Consider the following 17,768-nt stretch of genomic DNA (forward strand, 5'->3'; position numbering starts at 1 on the left):
ATGACACAATGGAGCAATGACTTATGTTACATGACACGCAGATGAAGAGGCAGCTATCCAATTTGGTCATGCTGTGATGCTAGCAGGAATTTGATTGTCAGGACTCTTAAAATGATGGGGTTTGTTACTTTGGGGTTTTTGGGCGCGATGACGTTTGCTGATCACAGGACAGCACTGCAAAGGTATCAGGTGCTCAGGAGTCGGTATCGTGCGCGCTAGGTGATTACTGTGACAGCATGCGGAGTTTCTCCCGGTTATCAACGTGTTAGGGTTTTGCTGCCAGGTATCAGACATGAATAGAAACTGAGGCTGGTTTATTTTCAGATAGCTACTTTTGGCAACCAAAATCCTCTGGCTGCACACAAACATTAAGACCTACGCCACGAGGCTTGAACTTATTCATCCAAATAAACTGACAAAGTTTGAAGGCTGATAACCTACCAGCAAAATGGGAAAGTATTGGCAGATGTTGATAGGTATGGATCACGCTCTTACCTGGCCGTCCTGGAACACCTGGCGGGCCAGGGCTACCTTTAGGGCCTTCCAGAGGTGGCCCTGGTAATCCTGGTGGACCTGGTGGACCCTGTAGACCAGGGAATCCCTGGAAACCTGGCTCTCCTTTCAGACCTGGAAGTCCAGGGGGCCCCGGTGGGCCAGGTAACCCTAGTTCTCCTTTTTGCCCTGTAAAAGCAAAGAGCCATGTTTATGAAATACTGTTACAAATTGATAGGCAAAGAAGCTCAAATGTCAATGAGCAGAGCCATTTCTCTCTCCTGCAGAATGGGCAAGCCTGGCCAAAACATTCAGGAAAGAGTTAGGGCTTACAATTCTTGCAGGACGAAGTGCTATAGCACATAGAGATAAAATGTCTAAGTCTCACTTGACTACTCAGTGATGCTGCAATTCATGAACATCCTCTGAGTCTGTAAGCCTACAAGCAATGCTTTATATGAAGAAATTGTTAACATGAAGCCTCCATTTTTCTGAGACACTGATGAAAGTTAAGACATACTTGCAAATTTTCCAATAAGCTTGAGGAATTACGGAGCTTTAATGGTACTGGAAAGTAATACAGCTCAGGTTGTGATGTTGCTTTTGAAAACACAGCAAGCAACTATACGTTCAAAGCAGCTTCACTTGTCATCTGCTGTATGAATGCTTTACTTTACTGAGATCAGCAAAGTTCCACACAAATGCAGCTGACTATTATCCTGTGTGGATTCATTCTGTCTGCATAACTGCTAAGTTACAAAGTTCAGCAGTCAGTAATGAGCGTGGTTATTACTGTGGTTAATTGAAAATGGTCTGCTGAGAACCAAGAAAGAGTGATTTTGGTTGTTGCTATGGCATCCGTTTGTTGTAGAACATCCAACATTTTTTTTGGTGTATAGATGTATTTTACATTCAGCCTTTACCTGACAATCCTGGGAGACCTGGAGGTCCTGGGCGCCCAAAACCTGGTAGACCTGAAAAGAAACAGATGGAGTTAATAATGAGCATTTAGCTTTCAAGTCTCCAGGAACAGGAATATGAGGCTGAGAATGATGACGTTAGCACTTCACCTAAATCTCTGATTCCTTAATTTCTTGTCTCCTGGTAGTCACCAGCATTCTCGTTCACTCACCAGTCTACATCGAAGTTAGAGGTTTTGCTACAAAATGCATCTCTAAATAAATATTTTCACAATGCTCTTTCAGATTTTGTGAGTTCATACATTCCCATTTTTAGTCGGGGTTTTATGTCTAAGGTAGACATTACACTGTTTATCCATTCCGAGTGGAAGCAACATAGCTACCATGGAATCCAGGAACAGGGGCTGGTGTTGAAGTCAGGTAATAAAAATCTAAGAGCTGACTGAATTCTTGCCCTGTGCTTCATGGGCAGCACCCTTTGTGACCCATTCAGCAGCTGGGAACCACAGGAACAGCTTGAAGGTGTATGGACAGTACAGGAAAAACAGAATAGAGAAAGCAGGACATCACAACGCAGAGTGACAAGGAGAAAACCAACAGAAGGATACACAACCTGGTTCACCCTTCTGACCAGCTGGTCCAGGGATACCATCTCGACCAGGCTGTCCCTTCTCCCCTGAAGGACCGGGAGGGCCAGGACGACCAGTATCACCTAAGAGGGGGACAGAACACATTAGCACAGTAATGCAGTAGAAACCCCCAATCTCCCCACTTCCCTCATCTGAGTGTGATGTGTGACAATGTAATAACAAATTCACAGCAGTGTAATCTTAAAACCTTTGTCTCCCCCCGACAATTTAGAAAAGGCTTTTATGCATGCGACCTTTTGAGCAGTTAGTGTTTGCTGAAAATAATATAATGCTTCCCTTTAGGAGCAGTTAGAATTTTACTCCTATAAAAGCAGGTTAGACCACTGGAGTAAGCTGGTAAATAGTGGAACAGTTAACTTCTTGTTTCAATAGCTAATGATTTTACTATCACAGCAGATACAAGTCATCAAGAGGGAGTTAAAACTGCTTTCTTTTGGTTTTCAGTGAACTGTGTGCAATGGTGTCTGAGCATCCATATACATACAGGTGTTACAAAAGATAAGAAGAAAGGAGATGGCTTCATGTGTTTTTCACAGAAGCAGATGACCTTTGCTGCACTGTTCATGCTCACCTACTGGTCCAGGTGGTCCAGGCAGGCCAGGATTACCTGGAGGCCCCTCAATACCTTTTGGTCCTGGAATTCCTGGCGTTCCTGTGAAGTACAGGCATTTCAATCAAATTAGGCACGAAACTGGCTTTTCAGCTGATCTCAAAATGCTACAATCTGAGATGTCCTGAGTAACAAAGGAGCCAATTGTATCAGGATACTGTGTTTGTGTTCATTTTGCAGATTTACAGTTGATTAAGGAGATGGATTATAAAGCAAAGAACACACCGAAACAGAACACAGGAGCACAACTGTCCATTCTGCTACTCTCAAGACTGTCTTCTCAACTGCGAGTGCCCACGGCTAAGGACACAGTGAGTCTGCTAGGAAATACCCATTCTTCTGCTTGACAAGTGAAAGCATTATGAACTGTTGTTGGATAGTCCTTCCCCAGTTGTCTTTTCCCCAAAAAGAATCTTAATAAAAATGGTCTTAGTTGGAATTTACACCAGATTCTCACCCCTGCAGCATGAACCGAGTGGGAGGTAGGAACAGCAACTGATCCATTGCAGTATGTCTGTTCTGAACAGCATCTGAACCTGACCAAAGTAGTGTCTCAGTACACCACTTCGACTGTTCACAATCTTTCAGGCATGACATGAAGCAGAGGGTAAAAAATGTCAGTTTGTGGCCAGGTTTTGTTCTGTTCTAAGCTTCCTGCTGCCATGACTACACTGTTATAAATTCCCCAACTTCATACATTAAAGTAGCTCAAGCACGCTAGCAGAACAGCCTTTACTGCTGCAAATGCAGCATAGGTAAAAACCTTGTTTCTTTAAACTGAGACTGAAAGAATTGACATACACCCATAAACAATCTCTATTAATATTTTCTTAGAGAGGAATGCAAAACTTAATTTCATTATGTTTCAGAAAGAGATTTCTCCTTAGAACATATTTTTTGGCAATGAATGCTATTAAAATGCCCACTTTTCCTGATGACACTTCTTTATTGATTCATGAGGAAAAAGCATGAAGCCAAACATAGCTATTGTGTGGGTCAGAGGAGGTGAGAGTCTGACTGCTGTGCGTGGGCAGCATCAGCTAGCACAACTGCCACATCCCCTCAGAGCAGGCACTCTTCGGGGATGCATTCACAGACTTACACCTGCAGAGACAATTCCAACAGCACGAAGCTTTGCAGCAGATTGCTCGAAACTTTGACAGAAGCTGCTCCAATCACCTGCTGTGTTCAGATGTATATACCGATATAAGCAAGAGGGAAAGGAAGAAGATCCTGCTCAGAATTACCTGGGAATCCAGGAAGGCCTGGTTCTCCTTTTGCACCTGGGCTGCCTGGAAATCCAGGCAAACCAGGACTTCCAGCTATACCTTTACTGCCTGGACTACCTGGGTATCCGGGCAAACCAAGATCACCCTAGAAAACATGAAGCAGAAGTAAGAACCCAGTCTTTGTAAGACGGGTAAGCCCTTCTTGTATGCTCCCAGTCTTACCATCATGAAAAGGCACCACTGTATTGTGTACGCTTCTTACATCCAGTCAACGTAAACCATCTCACAGAAAATTCATTGGAAATAGCAATTGTAAAGATTTTAACAGCTTTGCCCCATGATTTTGTGTAGAGTGTCATAGCTTTCCCCAGAACATTGAAGAAATTATGATAAAGAAAAAAGCATTTTCTTTTCTTGCAGAAGAGATGGGAGATTTTTACCCCATGACAATGCAGAATTCAAACAGAAATCTGCAGTGCTTTAATCATGCAATGTTTCTGCTGAATTAATTGCTGCTCCACATCAATTGTAAAGCACCAGTGAAGGCTGCTGAATTGCCTGTAGGTCTTTGTCACTTCCTTGTGGGTGACAGAAAGAATGATACAGGTAAACGTTAGTGCAAGTGTTTTATACAGACAATTTTAGCAGCAGAATCCCTGATATAGAACTGGTAATTTACTCTATATGCATACAGTCTTCATTTTTTTTTTTTACACTTAACTATATAATTAGACATGGGAACAATGATATTGACTGTATAAATCCCTACCCAATCCCAGTATGTCAGAGGGTGTCACAGTGTGGACTGGGCCACTAACTGAGCCCAACTTGAAAGGTGTGGTAAATCTTCTCCTTTAACCAGATTAAATGATATAGAAATACTTTCACCTTTAAAATTACAACTATTTGCTCCCATCTGCAAAGAACAAACCACAGTCAACCCTGCTTGTTACTAATGTATTTATACACATATTTATAGCTATACGTAATATATGCCTAGTTAGAGGTGATAAAAAATCCCCAACCAACAACCAATCAACACAGAATGTAATTTCCTCATGGAATTTTCTATTGAAGAACTTTGTAAATGTACCTTTGGTCCGGGAAGACCAGGAATACCAATGCCTGAAATACCAGGGTCCCCTTTGTCCCCTTTCAATCCAGGAAATCCTGCAGGCCCAGGCTGCCCTGGACGTCCTGCTATTCCTTGGCTGCCTTTAACTCCTGGGGGACCTGTCCAGAAGAGAAAATACAAGTTTTATAAATATAAAGAAAACTTCTGCAGTGGTTTAGAGAAATCACTCAAATGACAGCAACTGAAGTAGAAAGGACGAACAAATGGACTGGCTGGCTTGAATACCTAGCGTGGCTTTAGTTTTAAAAAGAAACTAAGACAATGATCTACAGATCTTTCATGGCTTTTAACATGACATTTGTAAGCCTTCTTTTTTATTGTTCATTCACACAAATCTCTGTCATATCAAGGCACAATTTAATGCTAGAATCCTCAGAAGCTGGAATTTTTGTTCCAGCAATCTTTCTAAATAACAGCCTTCACTTCCTCCTTCCCCTTTTGCTTGTGCCTGATGTCTAAAAGGGGGTTTATAGAATGATCTTGTTTCTTAACTTTTACAGAATATGATCTGGGAAACCAGAGAAATATGGAAGTTACAAAATGTAGATCATTCTGTTTCGACATCCGTAAGCGCTTTAAAATAATATGTATTTACAATATATTCATCATTTGTATTTTCTGTTTTAATGTGCATTTCCTACTTCTTAAGCACTGTTTCAACAAATATGTATGTAGGGCTTTATGTATTCCTCATCTGCATACCCTTTAAATATCTTAGATACTGCACACAGCAGATCCATCTTTGTGCTATGTAAAAGAAAAACACTAGCCAAAACGAAGTAAAACAAGCACAGAAACTAACCTGGCAGGCCCATCTCTCCCATGGCACCTTTTAACCCCGGAGGTCCTGCTGGTCCTGGTGGCCCAGGAAGCCCTGTGTCTCCTTTGATGCCTAGGAAAGTTGTGGGTTTAGTCAATTGATGGCAATAATTAAATGTTTCCGATATTCATGAGTTCTTATATGAATATGCTTGTCATGCAATTACAAAGGCAATGGATTTGGAGTTTCTTTAGGCCTCATGCTGCTCTGACATGCTTTTTCACACCCATTTGCAGTGAAATATCAAACGTCTTTAGTTTGTTCTGAGCCAAGAGTTGACTGGGGCAACTTCTTGTTCTGAAGACTAGTTGAATGAAATAGGTCAAACCTCAATCCAGGATTTAGTAACCATCTGAAACAATTTAATACTGGTGTGACTTGGTCTCTCCTGAGTTGTTCTGCAGAATGAACACATTATCTCCTTCTCATCTACAACAGGTATTCATAGCTTCTGTCACAGAATTATATGTGACCTACAATGCTCAAACTAGTTTGAGCCCTGGAAGGTTAATAAAAATTCCCCAAGCCCAACAAGACATTTAGAGCAAGACCTACATTAGACATAGTGAATAAAGATTCAAGGTTTCAGGTAAATTGTTATAGCTGTAGGAAGAAGTAGTGCAAAAGAGAATTAGTTTTCTTGATCCTTGCAGTTCTTTAGAGCTAAATTGTGACACCCAGCCAGACCTTGCAGTACATTCATTTGGCCATTAGCAAAGTATGAGTACAATGACTAACAATATAAGAAATAAACAAGAGAGACAGACAAGTCGTATTGGCAGATTCTGCAGTCATGTTGGTTGCTCAAGCAGCAAGCACTTTTCCAGTCGTCCTAAAAGCATTCCTAATCTTCAGTGGGATCAGCTTAAAACTGCTCTTGGGTCTTTCAGAAGCAAAGAGCTCAAAGGATGCTGTTTGGATGATGAACTTAAATGTCCCAAAACTATACCGTGGATTTAAGTGTAAATCCCTAGGCTTTGCTTAGATACACCTGGATTAACATCCCAATCCCATGTGATAAAAACACATGCAAATGTTTACACATCAAACTGTCCATCTGAGGCCCTGTTTACTCACCTGGCAATCCTGGCACACCCGGAGGGCCACTAAGTCCTGGTGGGCCTGGGTCACCCGGGAGACCTTGATAACCTTTCTGTCCTGATAAACCAGGAATACCTCAAAGGACAAAGATATATTTTATTATTATTACTATTACTGCATGTTTTCTTTTACTTTAAGAGATGTAGCTATAGGTGAATAAAAATCTAAATAGGGATTTTTCTTCAGTAAATATAATTCCCCCTAGTTTGGCAAAGAAAAGTGTCACGGAATACATAATATTGCTTCTGGAAAGTTTAAAGTCACTACAGAACAAGAATAATATAAGTAAGTAGAGGAAAAAGAAACTTTATGACTAATGCAAATATACTCCATTCAGAAGCAACTGTTTCTGGGTGAGCACACCCCATGCTAAGCTCTATATTCATCCAGATTATTTGCACACATTTAATGCCATTGCCACACAATTAGCACTTCGGAACTGATACAAAAAGTAATGCAAGTATTTTAGCAGAGTTTGACATATTCTGTGTGGTTATTGTCCCAGACAATAATTTTGTGCTGCTCTGCTGATAGAGTTAAATCTACCCTCTACAGTGCTTACTTAATTGGGGGGGGGTGGGGGGGTAGGGGGGGAGTGGGAGAAGAAAAGTGTTTTAGTATCCAGCATAGGTTCCCCAGAAATTAATACAAAAGATAAATTAGCACAATAAGGGCTGGGCCAACATTAGATAAAGGCATCCTCTGCTCTCTAGGGTAGAATATTTTTACTCTTCTCAAGACTAAATCAGAGATCAAAGGAGACATCAGAACCCTTGATGAGGGATGAGAGGGAAGCCAGCAAGTGAGGGAGAAACAGACTGGAGTGAACCAAGGGAACCTTCCAGGCTGCCAGCTTCCCAAGTAGAAACACACAGAGAGATGACATTTAGCTCAGGTGAGGGTAAGATTACAGAGATACCCAAAGGTAGAATCTGAAGGTGATGGATGAGCAGATGACCTGTGCAGTTCCATCCTACAAGGCAAAAGCCCAAGGGACTTTGAGACAGCAGGAATGCAGCTGGCACAGCAGCCATGACAACAGTCTCATCATGCTTAGGAATAGCACCTAGAAGACCGAGTTGCAATCCTGCTGAAAGCACGTTTGTGCTATTACAGTATTGCTATATGCCAAATAAAAGCAACAGTTAATGAGCAAGACATTGCAAGCTAATGCACAGAGTAACTTGGTCATAGAACCACTTAAAGTGCCCCAAATAAGAACCTTAAGTCACCTCTATATTCTGAATCTAAGTTTCCTGTAAGAAAGAATGAACTGTAATGGATTCAGTTACAGGTCACTGTTATGAGTAGAGGCAAACCACCTCCCCAGACCCACATGCAAAGTTCTGTACCTGGAACACCTGGCTCGCCTTTTTCTCCTTTTGCTCCTAGCTGTTTTGGATCAACTTTTCCAGGTGGACCTGGCAGGCCTGCTTCGCCTTTGATGCCTTTCTGTCCTACTGGTCCAGGAGGCCCTGGTGGACCAGGTAATCCACTATTGCCTACAGCAGGTACAGACAACAAAAGGGAAAAAAAATACAGTCCTTGAGGTAGGCTACTACATTTGTAATGGTTTTTCTTACACTGGGAGTTCAGGACTTATTAATGCAGTTGGGATTCACTAAATGATCAGTCAGTTTATTCAAGGGTCACCAGAGCATCTTAAGCCTTGGAACAAAGCCGAGTGAGTGGACTGCATGGGGTTGTCTGTATCTGGCCAGCCCAGCTCAGAAGAAGCAGTTGTCTATATGACCCACACCAAGAGATCTCCCAAGAGCTCCACCACACTGTGCCACCAGCACAAAGGAGTTGCAACAGCAATAGCAGCTTTGGATGCACTGCCTCCTTGTTCTGGGGAGTGAGTGGCTTTTATTTCTACCAAACTCTTTCAAAATTAATCTCAACAAGCAAGTTGGGAAAATGTAGATCGAACAGTTCCTCTGCAATACTTACAGAGCTCATTCTGGATGACTCCATAATCCAAAGCTACTGACTTTCTTCTTTCTATTGCTTAAAGCAGACTTTACAACAGGCTTCAGAAATCTTGCCCTACTTTAATGCCATCAATGTAAAGGTAATGTTTTAAATTACCTAACATTTCATGACATCAACTAAAAAAAGAGTGACAGAATGCTATGGCTTAGAACTGCAAAGCAATTCTGAGTATCAGTACTGGCAAAAGAAGATAATCTAGGCAGATCCCAGTAATGAAGATCTAAATGTTAGTATCACAAAGCCCCTTTCCACACAGGACATGGAAAACAGCAGTCTGCATTCCCTTCAGGGGCAGATAAAACAAGCATTACCTTTCAAGCCAGGCAGGCCATTTCTTCCAGGAGTTCCTGGAGGCCCTGGAGGACCAGGGGCTCCCATGACGCCCATCTCCCCTTTGGCACCTAAATGCATTGAATCACCATTGTCATTCGGAACAAAAGCACATATCAGTACCTAACTTTTAATTCCCTGCATCTCTAGGGTATTTATTAACCAGCACATGATATAAGGCCTGTTTTAAGGGAATCACAAGCATTCAGTTCTTGTATATATCTAAGTTGGATAAAACAATGCTTGAAAATTGTGGGATATTTTCCACAGTTAAGTCCTGGGAAGAAAATCTGCAGTGTGCTGTTCTTTATGGCAGGAAGCGTATTCATACCACTGGTAAGTTGAGTTCCCTGCTTTGAAACCTAAATACTTGTTTGAAAGCAAACTTGAATTGTTGAAAGCCAGAAAGTCAATCAGGTGTGCACTGCTTGCAGAGTCTTTTGTATTGCCCCCTCTGTCCATAGACAAAGATTTGCAAAATTCACTTTTGATATTTCTCTTCCAGAGAGTGAAACAAGACTACCTAACACACAGAGTAAAGGAGTTAGTATTTAAACCATGTTGAATCCAATTGTTAGTATTTGCAACCACTTCATTTAAACAAATTCTATTTCCAAACTGTATCAGTGACTAGGAAAAAAAAAATCAGACTATAAATTAGGAAAGCATCACAGTGACGATGATCAAAGTCACAACTGACAATTATGAAACAAAATAACGTAGAAAACATTTGAACCAAGTTACAGGGAGGAGTGGATTTTACAAGGATTTTAATGCAACAAATTCTGCTACATTTATTTTTAAAGTATGAGATGTAACAGTTACATGTATCCAACTTTAAATAGGTAGGATAAACACCAAAGCTCATTAAACTGGCATGCCCAAGCATAAAGAGCATCTACCTGTAACTACAGTTTGGTCTTTGTCCATAGGTAAAGACGAACTTACCTGGAAATCCAGGTATTCCATCCCGGCCAGGTGGTCCAGGTGAACCCTGAGGCCCTGGGAGACCAGGGGGTCCTGGATATCCTGGGGTTCCTCGGTCACCTGGAGGACCAGGAACGTCGAAGCCAGGAGGACCTGGATCCCCTTTCTCCCCTGGAACGCCCTGCAACCCTAGACAGTGTTGTTAAGACACAACCTTTTAGCACAAGGTAAGGCAAAGCTGAGATCTGTGTGTGTCTCTGGACAAGTACTGTAGGAATAGCTAAATTTTATCTGGGGTGCTTTCCTAACATTGATGAAACCCCTGCAATTCTTCTAAAGCCATTTAATTTTTAATGCCTGCAGGTATTAAAAGGCCATGTTCTCCTGAAAAAAAAGTATTGCTCACATTTTACCAAGATATAGCAAATGCAATTAAAAAAATTCAAAAGCAGAACAACAACTCACTTTGTCAACCTGTTAAGTCTGATTAATCAAAAAGCCAAGATCGATTAAGCTGGTTTGTACTTTATCACTCAGTACTGAGACTCTTACAATTATACTTCCATCAATGATTCCATTTTGTTACATTCTAAGTGAACGACAGCTGTGTATCTTTGAAGGATGGCAAAATCTGCGTTGCATTACATTGCCCTGAATGAAATACGTGAACTGTCAAAATATGCTTAAGATGGTTTAACGCTAACGGTACTGAGCTTGAGGCATTGCTGCAGCAAGCAGACAGCTTGTTTCCCTCCAGGGCACTGTACCAGTGAAGATGCTCATTCTGGAAATGTAGCTGACAAAAAAGGATTATTCTTAAATCAGAAGTTAAGAAAAGGCTTTGGTAAAGAGACCACAGTACCTGGGGAACCTGGGGTTCAAAAGCCAACGAGTTAGAGCTCATCAGGAAGTTGAGACAGGTAGCAGTAAGGAGTTGTAACAGTCGTTAAGTTAGGAAACAAAATAAAGCACATACAGTTAGAACAAAGAAAAAAAATCTACACTGAAGTTACTAAAAACAGATCTAAGTACAAAGAACAACACTAGCGCAGTCAAGAGAAACCAGACTGCAAGGGAAGCTGGAGGTATTGTCAAAGTGCAGCCACCATTGTATGCAGAAACAAGAAACTCAGTGAGATATTTCATGGTATATTTAAAAAATAGAATTCTCTTCCCTCTCTCCTTGTCCAGTGTTCTCTTCAAACTGGGAACAAGCTTTTTCTGAACTGTTTCTTACAACAAATGGAATTCTAATTGAATTTCTAGTTCTCAAAAAGGCAACCATACCATAATTATAGAGCAATACAGACAACACAATCAGTTCTGAAATACTTTGTTGCTTTAAAAAAAAAAGAAGAACGTTGAGTTATTGCAAACTATTTGAAGAAATGGTGGTGTGGAGAAAGGAAATTCTGAACAGGGAAATCCTTCCAAGAATTTTCCAAAAACTCTGAAAAACAGAGCCCCAGATACTCCACATTGCACAAAGGATCAGGATCAAAACAGCCTAGTAAAACAAACAAGGGATGGAAGATGGGAATGCAGGCTTTCTGCACAAAACAGAAACAGCAGTGCCAAGGGAAGCAACAAGGACTTCTCAAGCAAGACCTTTAGTGATGCACTACATTCCAGAGCCACTATGCTGTTAGTAGCCACAGTGATTAGTCATTACAGACAAGAGCAGCGAAAACACAAGCATTTCCAATCAACTCTAGTAATAATTGTGCATTTGTCAAGATTGGCATTTTGGGATAAATCAGCCATCACAAATCTCGCTAAAACCAGAAGGGATGTTACAGGAAGACAAAAGAACATGCATTGGATGAAACATTCAAACCCATACCAATGCAACCTGTCCCTTCATGCCAAACACACACTGGTGTAGCCTTCTGTTTCAGCTCAGCCTCAAGTGCAGCCATAGGTTCAGGACAGTAGAGTTAGCACAGTAAACCAGGCAGAGGACCCACCTGCTTGCTTAGGGAACTCCTGTGCACCTTGTCCAGACCCTTCTGTCCCTAGCTCTTAATACCAGACACATTCAAGACTTGCTGGTGCACTGAATGCACCTCCCTCTCCCTCACTGGGAAACTTGTGAAAAAATATGCTTAAACATGACCTACGCTTTCTATATGTGAGTAGAATTCAAACTCCATGGCCTACTTTCTCTAGTGCTTGCCTACCTGCATGTTAAGCACTTTGGTGAATCTCAGCTCACAGTTCATCAAGAACTGAATCTGATCAACCAATCTGCGACCCATGGCCTTACAGTTGGCCGTGAATCTTTCTGCATGCATTGTGATTGTGAACAACGCCAATCCTGGTGCTGGCATACAAACACGTTCAAAAAGTATGGCTCACAAACATGCAGCATAAACAGTCATACAGGCATGGTGGGAACCACATGGGGTTTGAAGTGTTCAGCAGCAGGCATGCTAAATCCACAGAGAATGTTCCCACTGTGGTGACTGCCACAAGTCTGTAACATCAGGAGCTGGTGCACAGCAAGCCCATTCACTGAATGCGGGGGAAAAGGAATTTCCCTGAGCAAACCTTGTGAATAGAATGATATGCATGCATGTACATGTATATCCTTTGTACACAGAGATGGAACAAGTTACGTTCATCAGTCACCCGGTATTTTAGACAAGAGACAGACAAGCTCCCTTCAGAGACATACTCTAATCCTCACTATCCTTAGATTCTACTTTGTCAATCTACTTTAAACTTACCAGGACTCATAAAACTTGCTGGTTTTGAAGAAAAAAGTGTGTGAGGGAATCAGGAACCCCAGAACTTAGAGGTTTCCGTAAGAGCTCTTTTCCAGATGTGCTTATGGCAAGATGAATGTGTACAACTCTTTCTGACAGGCTTTTGTTAAAGTAGTATCACGTCACTGCCCGGAGAACATTTTCTCCTCTACAAAACAATGAACCAGCTAGTTTGGAATACTCATGCTTTCTTGCTTTCCACACCAAGTTAAATTGTGGTTCAGCTTCCATTCGGGAAAAAGGTCCCCAGGTATCTAGTCACTTCAGGAAAACCTGAGCTCCTTCCTTCATTTTGCAGTTATCGTATAAGCAGAGGGAGGACAAGTAGCCTTGTACAGGAGACTGCACAGCACAGGCAGCTGAAGACAGCTTTCCCCCGCTTCTGTAACCGCAAAACCTCTGCACTGACATTGTGCTCCCTTCTGTCTTGTCCTCAAGAGTATTGCAGTCAACTCCTTCACAGAGATTTTGTCACTGTCTGTGCATAGCACTTTCTAGAGCTTCTGCCAAGGCTTCAAGTCTTCCCAAAGTGGGCTTTTTCATCCTTAAAACCTCTAAGTTGTGCAAATGCCAGGCCTGAATGTAATTCCAATTCTGATTTCAGTAAAAAAACAGATGTACCAGGTTATGCCCACTTGACTGGCAAAACAGCCAAGCTGAAGTCTCTTATATTTCCTTGCCTATCTGTTCAGTGGGACCTTCAGTGTTCTGTGTACCTGCTTGGTGTACGACAGAAATAACATAAGGGTACAATTCAAGTGAGTTTTACCTGGGGGACCAACAGGACCTGGAGGTCCTGGAGATCCAGGTGGACCTTGACCACCAATGCCGGGGATGCCTGGTGGGCCTGGGAGTCCTGGTGGTCCACTTGGTCCAGGGTCACCTAAAAGAACACTCCTTTTTAGTTAAATAGTGAACTCAGTCCAGAAATGCTTGCTTGCAGAAACAGAGTGCCTGCATATTGTACTTGAAATCTCATCCTTGCATGCAAACAAATATGGATCTGACACAGGAAAAAGACACTTCAGAGGCTGTATCTGAAAGCCAGTGTGGAATGCATGCAGTTTACATTTCAAGGCTACACAGAGACATGTTATTGCATTGTAACCCCCACCAAACCCAACAGATGCTCTCTAGCAAACCAGGCACACTCCACAGTTGAATACAGACAACGACCAACAACAGGAACTCATGAACTGCTAACCCTCTGCATGTAGAAGCACAGCACATCTAAATAACCATTATTCTACTGAAAAAGTGTTACCCCCACATTAACATGATCTGTTCTTCAGAATACAGACTTTCAAATACTGACCCACAGACTGGTATTTACTCCCTTGCTTGCTTGTCTTTTGAGAACACAAGCTTCATTTACACAGGTATGTCTGACTTGGAAATATGGACCCTGTAGTAATTGCTCTAAGGTCAAGCACTGCTGGTATTTGACTGCCATAGGACCCCCAGCACATGTATGTTTTTTAAACTTCAGCAGGGAACAGGAAAGGGGAGAGCTCTCCATACCTTTGGGCCCTGGAGTTCCATCAAAACCTGCCCGTCCTGGGAGACCAGGGCTTCCTGGGAAGCCAGGATCACCTTTAGGTCCTTGAACTCCTTTTGTGCCTGGTGGTCCTGGGGGTCCAGGTGGTCCTGGAAGCCCAAATCCACGATCCCCCTGTAACAAAAAGAAATCTTTTAAAAAGGAGTTTTCTAAGTTTAGCCTCTCCTAAAAACATTGAAAGCAAAGAAAAAATGCCCATCATTTTAGAGTTCTATTTCTTTTTTACTACCCTCACTCAAACCTCTAGTAGAGAATGTGACTTCCCCACCATGAGAACCTGACAAGAGGTGAAATCCTCCCCCCACCAGCTCCTACTGACATGGAAGAACCTCTAAGAAAATGAAGTTTTATATGAAACAAGCAAACACAAACCTTCTGTCCTGGGAAACCAGGTGGTCCAGGAGGTCCATCTAGACCAGGGCGACCTGGAGCTCCTGGAGCTCCAGGGGGGCCAGGAGTCCCTGGGAAACCTATGTATGACATGGAGGTTATGGCAGCAGAGGAGAGGACATCAGAGAGCATTAGAACAACTCTTCCAGAAGTGCTTAGGGCCCATGAAAAGCAATAGCTGAAAAGAGGTTCTGCTCAAGCATACTTGAGAGTTATGTTTGGCTGAAACAACTTTTGGGTTTACAGTTTTTGAAACAGAAGATCTCTGGGACTCCTCACAGAGGGGAGCACTCCCCATGCTGTGTGCTCTAATAGGAATTACAGACAAGTTCACATCAGAACCATTAACACCTTGAGACAGCATCTGGAGATCATTTATCGACCCAAGCTCAGACATTCATCATATACCAAAGTTTTACCTATTTTCTTTAGTGCCCTTGGTTTACTGAATAGTGTAAATGTGAAGGAGCAGTACAGTGAACAGAGGAATAAGAGCTCAGCAGGCTTTTTCCTCCTATTTCTTAAACTATTATAAGGATGTGTAAATCAAAGACAAACATTTTTTGAAGGATTCTAAAACCAGAAATCAACTCACTAGGAAAAAGTGAGGAGACACATCCCTGTGTTCCCTCTTCCAGCCAGTGCAGTACAGCAACATGAGTGTAAACATACCTTTTGGGCCTGGTGGACCTGGAAGGCCAATGCCAGGAATACCTGGCTCTCCTTTTGCACCTGGGATGCCTGATAAGCCACGCTGACCTGGCTGACCAGGATCTCCTGCAAAAAGAAGAAAATCAACGTAGTTATCAAGAATCAGAATAAAAAGCTCTTTGAACTCCCTGGACATCTAGTTGTTGCTTTACCTGGAAGACCTGGGTCACCACTTCTTCCTGGAGGACCAGGGGGGCCAGGTACTCCTGGTTCTGTAATAGTCTGACCAGGGTCACCTTTTGGACCTAACACCAAAAAGAAGCAATATGTATCACTCAGGAGAAGTTTCTTGTCTGTTTTATTTTGTGCAGTAAAAGGTGTTAGCCACATCCTAAGCTGACAAAGAACGAACACCAGCAATGGTTTACCCAACAGGCTATCCACCCCCAAGCCCCATACAGAACTTACAGGCTTAGAAGCACTATTTAATGTTAAAATAGTTTTCTTGAAATGTTATTTCTTCTAGTTTGCTCCTAGGTACTGTCATGTGAATAGTACTCTCCATAGCTGACACCAGCACAACTTGATCAGGATCCGAGTAGTTGACAAAAGCAAACTTGTTCAGAGCAAACCCTTGTTTTAGAAATCTGTTGTAGTTGCAGTATTATTAAGCATAACCAGATGGTAGTTACAATGCATTTTCACTGTAGTCAATCAAGAAGGAGAAGCACAAGGATGACTCACATGCCTACAGTAATAGAGTACAAATTCTGCTTGCTTCATGATTCTGTGATGACCCTCAGTAAGGAAGCTTATAAATACAAGATCTTACAACACCTTTGGTAAAAGCTTAAAAGCAGCATTATGTTCTGAGAACTATCTGGAGCAAAAGGACAAAACTTGATTTTACAGCTTTTGTTCAACAGCGCAGAGAGACCAACTCACCAGGAACTCCAGGAGGCCCTGGACGGCCCGACACACCTTGGATGCCCTTTTCACCAGGTAAACCTTGTGGACCAAACCCAGGAGGGCCAGGAAGCCCTTTGTCTCCAGGTAGACCTGGTAATCCTGGATCACCTGGAATACCCATTTCTCCTTTGAATGCAACACTGCCCTGTAAAAGGAAGAGCGGGGTGGGAAAGAGGAACATGCATTTACCAGCAAAGGAGTAAAGTGTTTCACTGTTTCTGTTTTGAAACTGTTTGGCAGTTTCTATCCTTCTAGCTCTCAAGATCATTAGCTGCCTACATCTTACTAACATAGCAGGGATAAGGTCTAAACCTGGGTACTTAATTCTTCATGCCTCATAGGTGAAATGTAGACAGTGGTAGAAGGGACCATCTGACACTATTTGAGAGAAGTCTCAGCTTATTTTTAGAGGCACTGACAGATTCAGGGAGTACACCTGCACATCATCACTCTGTGTTCATCACATTTGCCACTCCTCTTATGTACACTATAACAAACGCATCCAGGACTTCCCAACACATCTGTCCAACCAGAAACATCATTAAATGGAACTCACAGGTTCTCCTTTAGGGCCAGGTAGACCTGGCAGTCCATCTCGCCCAGGAGTGCCATCTATGCCAGGAAGACCTGGAGGTCCTGGGAAGCCAGGTTCTCCTTTGTCACCTTTCATTCTTGGAGATGTCAGGACATCCCCTGGGTCTCCTTTAGGACCAGGTCTCCCAGGAGCACCTGGGGACCCTGGGAATCCCTGAGGGGGAAGGAAAAAAAAAAAAATAGAAAAGAAAAATAAGCATTTCAGTTTTTCCAGTTGTTCTTTCACTCTTTTTCTGAGTTTGGCACAAGAATTATAAATTCAAGCTAGTTATGGACAAAAAAGAGTTATTATACACAAATTCACATCTACTGTGCACAGATCTACCAAACATGAAAGACAAGTGAGACCAGAACACAACACCACCACTTACTGGTGGCCCTACAAGGCCAGTTAATCCAGGAAGCCCCTTTTCACCTTTTGGTCCAGGAAAACCAGGAGAACCTGAGTAGAGCACAAAAACACAAAAGAAAAAGATAAAACTGTAGAAGCTGTAAATACCAAGCATGCTGTTTGCATAAGATAACAGCCAAGTTGTTCTAAAACCAGGCAAGGTTTAATCTGCTTTTTTGGGGGAGCTTGATGTTATTTGAGAACCAAATTTGCAACTCTAAGTTAAATCAGTAATGTC

The 17,768-nt window shown here is 42.2% G+C and overlaps 1 protein-coding gene across 4 annotated transcripts in view; it reads right to left on the reverse strand.

The window, feature by feature from the left end:
* COL4A5 (collagen type IV alpha 5 chain) overlaps positions 1 to 17,768 on the reverse strand; it is a 77,286-nt gene that overhangs the window by 13,115 nt on the left and 46,403 nt on the right. For all 4 annotated transcript variants that reach the window (XR_008971614.1, XM_057404741.1, XM_057404743.1 and 1 more), the window contains exons 23-41: positions 17,511 to 17,581; positions 17,102 to 17,293; positions 16,522 to 16,690; positions 15,789 to 15,881; positions 15,598 to 15,702; positions 14,908 to 15,005; positions 14,499 to 14,649; positions 13,747 to 13,860; positions 10,231 to 10,398; positions 9,264 to 9,353; positions 8,310 to 8,459; positions 6,934 to 7,032; positions 5,839 to 5,928; positions 4,995 to 5,134; positions 3,920 to 4,046; positions 2,634 to 2,714; positions 2,026 to 2,124; positions 1,416 to 1,466; positions 496 to 681 (exon numbers count right to left, since the gene is read on the reverse strand). Coding sequence is in view for 3 of the 4 variants with exons in the window: in XM_057404741.1 (XP_057260724.1) it covers positions 496 to 681; positions 1,416 to 1,466; positions 2,026 to 2,124; positions 2,634 to 2,714; positions 3,920 to 4,046; positions 4,995 to 5,134; positions 5,839 to 5,928; positions 6,934 to 7,032; positions 8,310 to 8,459; positions 9,264 to 9,353; positions 10,231 to 10,398; positions 13,747 to 13,860; positions 14,499 to 14,649; positions 14,908 to 15,005; positions 15,598 to 15,702; positions 15,789 to 15,881; positions 16,522 to 16,690; positions 17,102 to 17,293; positions 17,511 to 17,581 (2,274 nt within the window). In the remaining variant the exon portion in view is untranslated. The remainder of the gene's footprint in view (positions 1 to 495; positions 682 to 1,415; positions 1,467 to 2,025; positions 2,125 to 2,633; positions 2,715 to 3,919; positions 4,047 to 4,994; positions 5,135 to 5,838; positions 5,929 to 6,933; positions 7,033 to 8,309; positions 8,460 to 9,263; positions 9,354 to 10,230; positions 10,399 to 13,746; positions 13,861 to 14,498; positions 14,650 to 14,907; positions 15,006 to 15,597; positions 15,703 to 15,788; positions 15,882 to 16,521; positions 16,691 to 17,101; positions 17,294 to 17,510; positions 17,582 to 17,768) is intronic.

This window comes from Pezoporus wallicus, unplaced genomic scaffold (assembly GCF_028554395.1).
Source record: "Pezoporus wallicus isolate ANWC-B61680 ecotype Strahan unplaced genomic scaffold, APGP_CSIRO_Pwel_v1 contig_5104, whole genome shotgun sequence".
In the NCBI taxonomy this organism is placed as follows: domain Eukaryota; kingdom Metazoa; phylum Chordata; class Aves; order Psittaciformes; family Psittacidae; genus Pezoporus; species Pezoporus wallicus.